Here is a 12231-nt window from a genome sequence, read left to right on the forward strand (position 1 = left end):
TGGCACATAACACTGAGGTTGATGAACATGAAAGAGATAACAAAGCCAACCAGAAAGTTTCATTCCACAAACTCTTTACTTTTGCTGATAGTCTTGATGTAACATTGATGATCATTGGCACCATCTCTGCCGTTGCTAATGGTATGACACAGCCTATCATGACTCTCATTCTTGGCAAAATCATCAATACCTTTGGCTCAATAGATCCTCACCACATAGTCAAAGAAGTTTCTAAGGTGCTTTATTGTTCCCCTTTAGCTAGCTATTTGTATTATAGAGATTGATATATTTTTATAATGTTTTCTTACTAGTTCATTCATAGTTGGTACAAATTTTGATTGCATGAACTAATGCACTTGAAATTTCAGGTTTCATTATTGTTCATTTACCTGGCTGCTGGATCTGGAATAGTATCATTCCTACGTAAGACACAACATTCCCCTCTCTTATCTTGCTTCTTTATTTTTACTCCATGGTTCTATATTGCGGTCTTCAAGCGTAATTGCAACCATAAAGGTTTCAGATGTTTTTACAATCATATCGCAACCGCAATTGTGGTCATATCGACCGCATTTGCTAGCAATATTAAGGTTTACAGTAAAACCGCAACACAACGGTCACAATTTAATAATTGCAACATTGTCATGATGTGTTTATTTTGTCAAGTAGCATATTGACTAGAAATTTACCTCTTAAGGTGAATAAGTAGGGAATCTAGGGTTTGACCCCTGCCCCTGCATACTACAATGTTCTTGTCAACTGAGCTATGCTCACGGTGACAACATTGTCATAATATTAATAAGGGTAATTTTGTTCCATGCTGCAGAGGTATCATGTTGGATGGTGACAGGAGAAAGACAATCTGCAAGGATTCGTAGTTTGTACTTGAAAACCATATTAAAGCAGGATATTGCATTCTTTGACACTGAAACAAACACAGGAGAAGTAATTGGTAGAATGTCTGGTGACACAATTCTCATTCAAGATGCCATGGGAGAAAAGGTATATATATTCCTATGTTAGTATACAATTACCGCCATTAATTCATATATAATGTGTAATGATTTTGCTAATAAATGAAAGCATATTATAATGATATGTAGGTTGGGAAGTTTATTCAACTTGCTGCAACATTTTTTGGTGGCTTTGCGGTTGCCTTCATAAAAGGATGGAGACTAGCTGTAGTTTTGGTTGCATGTATACCTTGTGTTGTTGTGGTTGGTGGATTCATGTCTATGTTGATGGCCAAAATGTCGTCTCGTGGGCAAGCCGCTTATTCAGAAGCAGGAAATGTTGTTGATCAAACAGTAGGGGCCATCAGAACAGTAAGACACAGACATCAAATGATTATTTAATTTGCATTTGTATTTAAGTTTTAATCACTGTCCCTGACTTCGGTTTTTTTTTTCTGAAAATTGACAAGGTTGCATCTTTTACCGGGGAGAAAAAAGCAATTGAAAATTACAATAGTAAGTTAAAAGTTGCTTATACTACAACAGTTCAACAAGGAATTGCCTCGGGGTTAGGAATGGGGACACTGTCTTTGATTGTCTTTAGCACTTATGGACTGGCCATGTGGTATGGTTCCAAGTTAGTCCTGGAGAAAGGATATACTGGTGGAATTGTCATGGTTGTTATCATAGCTCTCATGACTGGTGGAATGTAAGTGTGACATTGGTATTTGATTGAACAAATTGTATTGACATATCATTTTTTAGGCATAACAATTCTGTGGACCTTTGATGAAAATATATAATTTCATTCTTTTACAGGTCATTGGGTCAGACATCACCATGCTTAGATGCATTTGCTGCAGGCCAAGCAGCAGCATATAAAATGTTCGAGACAATTAAAAGAAAGCCTAAAATTGATGCATATGACACAAGTGGTACTGTCTTGAAAGACATAAATGGAGATATTGAACTTAAAGATGTTTATTTCAGTTACCCTGCAAGGCCTGATGTGCAGATCTTTGATGGTTTCTCATTGTTTGTTCCAAGTGGCACAACTACTGCTTTGGTGGGTCAAAGTGGAAGTGGAAAGTCCACTGTAATCAGTTTATTGGAAAGATTCTATGACCCTGATGCCGGAGAAGTACTTATAGATGGTGTGAATTTGAAGAACTTGCAACTTAAATGGATAAGAGAACAAATTGGACTGGTTAGTCAAGAACCTATCTTGTTTACCACTACTATCAGAGAGAACATAGCATATGGGAAAGAAGGTGCAACTGATGAAGAGATAACAACAGCTATAACACTTGCAAATGCCAAGAATTTCATTGACAAACTTCCTCAGGTGTGTATAAATACTGTAATATGTTACTCAAGTGAATCTTATTTTAGGCTTGTAGTTTTGATTAAGTTTAATTGAAGTTAGGAGGATTGTACAGTGGATCACCTTGAGCGGTGGTCCTCAGTAGACCGGTAACTGAAAATATCCTAAAACTAGAATATCGCGGTCCTTTTTGTCCTCATGGTTAAGACAACGACCTGATCAATGACAATTTGATAAAAACAAGGGAAAACAAATATGTGTTGTGCACTCGTGTTTTGAGGCACATATATCTGTTTTCTCTTGTATTTTTTAAATTGACATCAATTAGATTATTGTCTCAGATGTTATAAAAAGATGGACTATATTCTTCTACTTTTAGGGATCAACGTCGGTCGTGTTTGGAGTTTTAGACAATTTTAAAGTATCGGTCCATCGCAGACCACCTATAAAAGTGGCCTGCTGTAGAACTTTTCTTGAAGTTAAGAATACTGTGGTTCTTTTTTTCAGGGTCTTGACACTATGGCAGGGCAAAATGGGACTCAACTTTCTGGTGGACAAAAGCAAAGAATTGCAATTGCTAGGGCAATATTGAAGAACCCAAGAATCCTTCTTCTCGATGAAGCAACAAGTGCATTGGATGCTGAGTCTGAACGTGTTGTTCAAGAAGCATTGGAAAAAGTTATGACACAAAGAACTACCGTAGTTGTTGCACATCGTTTAACAACTATAAGAAATGCTGACCTAATTGCAGTGGTTCATCAGGGAAAAATCGTGGAAAAAGGTTATATATGAACTTACATTTTCTCTTTACCTTATGATTAACGGGGATACATTGTCGGTGTTAATTAGTTTACATTGACATAAATGAAAACTTATCATATTGCCATCTAAGCCTAATTTTCTATCACATTTTAAAAATACCTTTAAAAAACTGGATTCTCATTGAACGTCGATGTAAAATTAGTTTACACCGACAAAACATATAGTTTTTGATATATTGACTAAATGTTATTATTAAGTCATTTCGAAATTCTACACAAATTGATTTTTGTAACAACATCTTGGAAAGTGTATTCACTTTTGCATGCTTCCATTTAGGAGCACACGATGAGTTAATCAAGGATGACGATGGTGCATATTCTCAGCTCATTCGTCTACAAGAAGGAGAAAAAGAAAACCAAAAGTCTGAAGCAGATAATTCAAGTCACATTTTTAATAGTGAAATGTCTAGATCTTCTAACCGGAGAATTTCCCTTGTGAAATCAATAAGCCAAAGATCATCAGGGAGACACTCCCAATCAAATATATTTCCTCTTCCTCATGAAAGTGGTGTACAAACAGATGAACCAAATATTGAAGAAGGTCAACTTGATAATAAAAAGAAACACAAAAACGTTTCTATAAGACGTTTGGCCTACCTGAACAAACCTGAGGTTCCTGTCTTACTTCTTGGATCTATTGCTGCAATAGTGAACGGTGCAGTGTTCCCTGTATTTGGCCTAGTGTTTTCATCAGCCATTACTATGTTTTATGAACCTCCAAAACAACAAAGGAAAGATGCTAGGCTCTGGTCACTTCTATATGTGGGTCTAGGTTTGGTAACTCTAGTGATTTTACCACTGCAGAATTACTTCTTCGGGATTGCAGGTGGAAAACTTGTAGAAAGAATCCGTTCATTGACATTTGCAAAAGTTGTGCACCAAGAAATAAGTTGGTTTGACGACCCTGCAAATTCAAGGTATGTTTAAAATGTATTTTTGCTTCAAGATAAAATAAAGATATAATACTTTTGAGTAATCAAACTGAAATAAATGAATCATCTTACAGTGGTGCAGTTGGTGCAAGGTTATCCACCGACGCTTCAACTGTGAAAAGTCTTGTTGGTGACACATTGGCTCTCATAGTGCAAAACCTATCAACAATCACAGCTGGTCTAATTCTAGCATTCACTTCTAATTGGATTCTGGCTTTTATAGTTTTGGCTGTTTCACCAGTGGTACTTATACAAGGAATTATTCAGATGCAATTTCTTAAAGGATTCAGTGGAGACGCCAAGGTTTGCATTACTTTTTGTTTTGTCCATTAAATTTAGGGGATTATAAATAGTGGAAATCATGAGATTAATTTCTTTCTTTCTTTTATCTATGTAGGTGATGTATGAAGAGGCAAGTCAGGTGGCAAATGATGCTGTTGGTAGCATAAGAACTGTTGCATCATTTAATGCAGAATCAAAGGTGATGGATATGTACCAGAAGAAATGTTCAGGGCCAGAAAAACAAGGTGTTCATTCAGGGCTTGTGAGTGGTGCAGGATTTGGTTTCTCTTTTGTCGCTCTATATTGCATGAGTGCTTTTTGTTTCTACATAGGATCTGTCCTAGTGCAACACGGGAAAGCAACTTTTCAAGAAGTTTTCAAGGTACAACAATCAATCAACTTAAAGATTCTCAACATTTACTTGATTCCTTTTTGTCATTCTCATGAGATATTTTATGCAGGTTTTCTTTAGTTTAACTATAACAGCAGTAGGCATTTCACAGTCTAGTACCTTGGCACCCGACACTAATAAGGCCAAAGATTCTGCAGCTTCAATATTTGAAATTCTAGACAGTAACCCTACTATCGACTCCAGCAGCAATGAAGGTGTCACATTAGAAACAGTCACAGGCGATATTGAACTTCAACATGTCAGCTTCAATTACCCAACAAGACCTCACATTCAAATTTTCAAAGATTTATGTCTATACATCCCTGCCGGAAAGGTAATCATTACTTTAGCGATGTCATAATTAATGAGTTGAGAAAAATATTTCTCATTTGAGAACATGTGAGATAATTGTTGATATATTTTTATGTAGACTGTTGCTTTGGTTGGAGAAAGTGGCAGTGGAAAATCAACAGTTATAAGTCTCTTAGAGAGATTTTATAACCCTGACTCTGGACGTATATTACTAGATGGAGTGGATATAAAAACTTTCAGACTAAGCTGGTTGAGACAACAGATGGGTTTGGTTGGTCAAGAGCCTATTCTTTTCAACGAAAGCATTCGTGCCAACATAGCTTATGGCAAAGAAGGAGGTGCTATGGAGGATGAGATAATTGCAGCAGCTAAAGCAGCCAATGCACACAATTTCATAAGCTCTCTTCCAAATGGTTATGACACCTCTGTCGGGGAAAGAGGCACACAGCTATCAGGAGGACAGAAGCAGCGTATTGCTATTGCAAGAGCCATGCTGAAAAACCCCAAAATACTTTTGCTTGACGAGGCGACAAGTGCACTTGATGCTGAGTCAGAGCGTATAGTTCAAGAGGCTCTAGATAGAGTGAGTGTGAACAGAACTACTGTGGTGGTGGCTCACCGTCTTACAACAATTCGAGGGGCTGATACTATAGCCGTGATTAAAAATGGGGTGGTGGCTGAAAAGGGAAGACATGAAGTGTTGATGAAGATTACTGATGGTGTTTATGCTTCATTAGTAGCTCTTCATTCAAGCGCATCATAAGATATTTCATATCATCTTAACTACTCCTCTAACATCTTTGAAGTTCTTCTAGATCGCAAGAATAAGATCTAAAGTCTCAGCATCAATATCATATGTTATATCAAAATCCTCCCTATCGTTTTTGTTGTTTATTACTATGACCATTTATTTGTATTACTATGTTCATGAAAATTCTGCTGTGTACCAATTACATTTTATTAAGCCATGTTTAATTTAGAATGTGTTCAATATATTTATATGATATTTGAGTGCTTGGCCTCAATTCCTAAAATGCATCTTTATGCTAGGATTACATTTAGTGGCCTAGCTAGCAGCAAATATCAATGACACAGAGCGGCGTGAGATTTCGCCTTGTGTCCCAAGATATTGCTTACAATATAGATTTAATGAATATTGAATCTGCTCTAGTTTCAAGCAATGCAAGTCAAGATTTCTTACCTCATCAGCAACCACTGCAGCATAGAAATAGTTCTTAAAAAAATTTATTCTTAAATTTGCATAAATTAGAACAATTTTCCAGAATTACTGGTTTACATAATAACAAGGCATGAATGAGTTAAATTCATTTTGGTTGCATAAATTGATTCATTTAGTTGCAACCCCATTTGATTGGGGGAAATGGAATTTGGGATGAGACAATGGTGTTCTACGTTTGACAGTGATTTGGATCCACCATGAAGATGATCCATTTTGGACACAAAAATTGATACATTTCATATTTGGTTTAGCGGACACAAAAATTGATTTTAAATGAATTAATTTTATCTAAGGAACGAAAGTAAATTTTTATAAAAATTTATTTATTCAATTTATTAGAAATTGAAATATTTATATTTTTTAATGAATAAATTTGAAATTCTTAAAAGTGCACGGAAACACTCGTTTGTTAACAGTTTCCTTATTTAAAAGTCAATGATAAATCACAAGTTCAAAAATAAAAACCTGTGACTCTAGGGTATGTTTGATATTTTGTTATAATATTTTTAATTGAGAACTATTTAAGTAGATGAGGAATGGATTTAAACCATCATATTACAAAGGGTATGTTTGTTTCAAGTTATAATTGTTGATTCCTGGGAATAAAATGATAGGAATGTATATGCCTATGTTTGTTACAAGTTTACTAAATTTTATTCCCGGGTATAAAATGTTCCTGGGAATAGAAAAAATTTCCCAAGAAAAATGGTGGGAATAAAGTTCCCATGAAGATGGGAATAAATTCATAAATAATTTTCCTATTATAATCCCTATTTTTATGGTTGCTAGGAATATTATAAAGCTAACCAAACATATTTTTCTTAAATTCCTTGGAATAAAATTCCTATCTTTATATTCCAAGGAATGTTATTCCTAGAAATAAATTTGATAAACTTGAAACAAACACACCCAAGTCATTTCAAATATTTGATCCTTATGCTACAATATTTTTAACAATGTTCAATTTTATTTTATTTTTTAAAATAAGAAGCTATTTCAAATAGTTTCTCATAACAATTATTTTTTAGAGATATTTTTTATTTTATTTTATAAAAAATATGTAATTTTTAATTATTGAAACCTTTAACCATGAGTATTTGTTAGTGGATGCCTAAATTTCTCATTTAACTTATAACAAATGAATTTGAACCCTTCAAAAAGGAAAAAAAAAACAAATGAATTTAAAATAACTTTCACTATTAAATCATTTTTTTTAATAAATTAAAAAAAATCATTTTAAAAACACAAAAGAAAACCACATTTTTCAAATCTATAACAAACGGGTCTAACCTTTTACTCTCTCAATAACATAGGTTTTACCACATGCCTTGAATCTGACGATCTATTTTTTTTTTTTGAGTCAAGTAATTTAGTGATTAAAAATTCATTTATTAATAGTGAATAAATTGGGTGTCTCTAACAACAAAGTTAAGCAAGGGTACACTCTATTTGGATCATATCGGATTGTAACAAATTTATTTTTTACAAAAGTGCTTTCAGATAATGATTACCCCAAGGGTACACTCTCAAATAACACCCTCAAATATGGTTTAATCATTTGATTAAACCACTCTATATATGGTACGAAAATCACTCGAAAACGAAGTGACAACCGGAGTAGAAGAAAGGAAGAAGGACTCATCAACACAAGTCGAAAGGGGGAGAAGAGAGGAAAAGCACACGAAGCATCTACTGTGTTTTTCGGTGTGCAGAATAAGTGAGACGAGTTCTCCTTTTATAGTGAAAGTTCGTACTAAAACAGAAGTGACTTAAGGATCAAGTTAGCCTCCGGATTAAGCCTACTTAATCTTTAAGCCAACCACATATTTGTTTTCATGAGTGGATATATCTGGAACCTTCCGTATACTCTGTTGGAATGTATCTGATTTATTTGTTACAAAAGAGCTTTCGAATAATGATTACACCAAGGGCACACCCTTGGAGGTAACCCCTACTTATATAAACACTTACTAAAAGGTATGTCTCTCCAATGTGAGATATTTTTCAATTCATACCAACACTAGTTCTAAGAAACATGTGTTTATTCTTTCCAACTTCCATCCAAATTCACTAATATTCCAACAAATAGAAATTACTAACATGTGTTGTTAGCTTCTAAAGCATTAAGTTCAACCTTCATTGCAATGAATATGAAATAGACATTACGAGTTAAGGAAATTATAATGTGGACCGTCATAATATTCCTAAGGACCTAAAAGACCTCCAAAAGGGCTTCTTAGACCCTCAGAAAGGACTCAGCGCCCTTGAAGAAAGGCCCAAGGCGCAGAAGCCGCCTTCCTAAACCTCTAGACCTTCTAGAAACCGCCCAAAAGGCCTAAATACCCCTATTACTTGGAGACTAAGCAACCGAAACCCAAGCCCATAGAAGGCTATAAATACCACCCTTGAGAGCACTCTCAAGTATCCAATATTCAGTCTAAACCCTAATAGACGATTCTTAACCCTAGAATCCTTATTGTACTTTTTCTGCAAGTACATAATGTGGTAATTTTATGAAGTGATGCATTTTAGAGGATAACTCAAATTCTTTAATGTAGAATTTTAGATAATAAATTTGGAGAATTTTTATAAAGTATTTTTTGTATGCATACGTTGCTGTTATACTTCTATCTTAAGTTACACTAAAAATAAAAATTACTAATATGTGCTTATATGTTCGATCATTTTTATAGAGAAAAGTATTGAAAAGAATGGACTTCATTAACTAAATACTAACAAAGTGTGACTAACAAAATATTAAAAGAAAATTAGTAATGATGAGTCAATGACATTGCAACCCCTAATAAAGTGTGACTTATTATGAAAGAATGTACTATATATCTTTATATCTTTAAATGCACAAAGCAATATACACTTGCTTTCTCATCTCTAGTAATTATTATTCTTTTTTAATTATCATGTTCCTTCTCTAACTCTGCTTTCACATTTTTTTTAAACAACATATTATTATTAAAAGCTATACCACATAATTTTGTTGAAAACAACACATTGTTAGCATAATTCAAAAGACTTTGGGTACTAAAAAAGTCATACTTATTTTTAGATTTTATATATGACATGACACAATTACCTTGTAATAAAATCATACTTATTTTTAAAAATTAATTATTAAAATTTATTTGTATTTTTTAATTCAATATCATACTATCTCTCTCTTTCTCTTTTTTAATTCGAGAATGAAACTCTTTTTAGGGAGGTAGTATTATAAATAAATAAATATTAATTATATAGTATTATGCTCGCACATTTATTTTTATTTATGATCAAATAAAAACAAATATTACTGTCCCCGTGAGCATAGCTCAGTTGGCAAGGACATGTATTGTTATATGCAGGGGGACACCCCACTTAAATTCTAGCCACTAGAATACTTGACAAGTTTTTTTTTTTATTACTTTCAACATATGAAATGAGATGTACAAGCATGCATGTTCTTTTTATAAAGAAAGTTATTACTTTCAACATATGAAATGAGATGTACAAGCATGCATGTTCTTTTTATAAACAAAGTTATTACTTTCAACATATGAAATGAGATGTACAAGCATGTTCTTTTATAAACAAAGTTACAAGTACAAAATAAATAAGCTTACTCTCACCATAAGAAACTAAGAGGCGGTTCATAAATTTTCCATAAAGTTAATCTTACTAGCTAACCAAATATTTTGATGGCTTAACTACTTAATAGCCAAGTAAAAGGTGTGGTTATCTATTAAACAAAAACAAATGGTGCAGACTAAATCCATGAGGTGGTGCCTCTTTGTTCCAATCAAAATAGATACATAGTGATTAAGCATAAGCCTCAACTTCCTTCTCAAAATTTCAGGCAATAGCTTGATTTAATTTCTTACAGTTTTTATCTTTCACATCTTAAACTCTACTAAAATGAGAATAGAAACCACTTATTCAATATTTTTACTCGTATTTTGTTTTAAAAAAAACCATTAGGTTCTTATCACTGTCACTTTAAGTGTTGCCTTGTCCTCTTGTTTCCACCTTCATTCATTTTGGTATTGCTTTTGCCTTTTGTTTTAATTTTTCTATCTGGTGTTTTTAGCTGTCCAGAATGGTTCTTTTTCTTTTGTATCTACTCTATCTTTAGTCCTTATGTCCTTCTTTCCCTTCATTTAATTCTTACTAAATTTCATTGTATTTTAAGAGAAAAGAAAAAGAAACATATCTACATATCGGACTTTGATCTTTCTTCACTAACTAAGTATGTAAAACAAACAAAAAATGATATTCTAAATTAATTTGGTAGACTCCTACTCCATCCGTATTTTAATATAAGAAAAATTGACTTTTTAGGTTTATTCATTTAATGATGTATGCGGTCCATATTATAAACCATATACATCATTAAATAAATGAACTTAAAAAGTCAATTTTACTTATATTAAAATATGGAGGGAGTAAGTTGTGGTCATCGACTGTGAAAAATAAACTTAGTTTTGATATAAAAATAAATTGTGAAGGGTGATTGAATTTGTACTATTTATGTTAGTTCCAAGAGAATCTAAAAGTTGTGCCTTTGTTATTACTTTCTGTCAAAACCAATGGATAATTACTGGTTCGACACTAAGGCTGCGTTTGATAATACAAAAAAGCTAGTTTATAGCTTGTTGGATTAGCTTATAAGCTTGTTAGATGAAAACGTGGCGTGTTTGGTAACAAGTTTTTTTCATGAGCTTATAGCATTTTTTGAAAAGCTATTTCAAGTAGCTTTTTAGCTTATAGCTGGTAGCTTTTTATATTTTCTTCCAACTTTAACCCTACTAATTTAAATTAATTTTTTTTTTTAATTAAACAACTACCCATGTTCATCTTTATAACCGCCCCATTTTTTTCCTTAAAAAAAATGCCACGTTTTTTTTTAAGGAGCACTTTATATATATGTGTGTGTATTTTTTTAAGAAAATTCTTTATATTTTGCTATAACTAACCTGCCGTACACCACACAAAAAATAACTAGCCTATTTTTTTTTAAAGGAAAAAATAACTAGTCTTTTGTACGTTGTAAAATTTTATATATTCTAGCTCACATTTTGTTTTCAGCTTTCTCTTATTTTTGGGATTCACAAAACATAGATCAAAATTGTCGGTGAATTTTTTTTTAGGATTAAAGGTCGAAGAATTTTTTTATGGAGACTAAGACCAAAAGTTTGAATATTTCTAGGGATCAAAAACATATTTAACTATAATTAAAAATATTAAAAAATAAATACATTACAAAAAAATGTGTCCATATGTATATTAAAAAAAAAAAAAACCTTTTATGTCATTTTATACTTATCAGCCACTTCAACAACTAATTTTACCAAACACATTATTTTTAATAAGCAAGCTTTTCAGCTATCAGCTATTAGCTATCAGTCACCAGCTATCAGCTAGCTTTTCAGCTATCAGCTAATTTATCAGCTATCAGCTAGCTTATAGCTTATTTTTATTAAACAGAGCCTAAATATACTGTTAACTTTCATCAAAAGAAATAAAATAAATAATAATAGTAATAATATATCTTGGCCTTATTCTTAATTCAAAATTATGGTCTCTTGGAAGTTGGATAGAAAATTGTCAATTCTTATTTTTCTTACTCTCTCTAGTCCAATCATCTTTGTATACCCCATTAGTGTTCTTTTCCTTTTCCTTGAGTGTTGGCGTGTCATGAACTATGAGAAAAAAGTGAGATTGTGAGAGATTGAGTGAGAGTTAAAAAAGAAAATAGTGAAAAAAAAAGGTCTTTACTTGGGGAACTATTAATGTGAGAATAAAATTGGGAACATCATGTATGTGAAGGCCATTGAATTCTTAGGGGACTTTGATGACTAAAATAAGTAAAAGAGAGAAAGACATATTTGTTTTTGACAAAAAAGCTGGTCGAGGTAAGCGCACCTCTCTATTTTTATATTTTTTTTTTCTTCACAAAAATAAAATGTTGTTTATGCTTATAATTGC

At 32.7% G+C, this 12231-nt stretch overlaps 1 protein-coding gene across 1 annotated transcript; it reads left to right on the top strand.

Moving 5' to 3' along the window:
* On the top strand, nucleotides 1-5994 carry LOC11437804 (ABC transporter B family member 9). Its single transcript, XM_003593793.4, has 12 exons — nucleotides 1-236; nucleotides 369-423; nucleotides 827-1002; nucleotides 1104-1325; nucleotides 1424-1662; nucleotides 1773-2298; nucleotides 2785-3058; nucleotides 3376-4015; nucleotides 4105-4333; nucleotides 4428-4694; nucleotides 4774-5037; nucleotides 5134-5994. The coding sequence occupies exons 1-12, from the start codon at nucleotides 108-110 to the stop codon at nucleotides 5776-5778; spliced, it is 3666 nt and encodes a 1221-aa protein (XP_003593841.3). The 5' UTR covers nucleotides 1-107; the 3' UTR covers nucleotides 5779-5994.
* The last annotated feature ends 6237 nt before the right edge of the window (nucleotides 5995-12231 follow it).

The sequence above is a fragment of the Medicago truncatula genome, chromosome 2, assembly GCF_003473485.1.
Source record: "Medicago truncatula cultivar Jemalong A17 chromosome 2, MtrunA17r5.0-ANR, whole genome shotgun sequence".
NCBI classification, from domain to species: Eukaryota; Viridiplantae; Streptophyta; class Magnoliopsida; order Fabales; family Fabaceae; genus Medicago; species Medicago truncatula.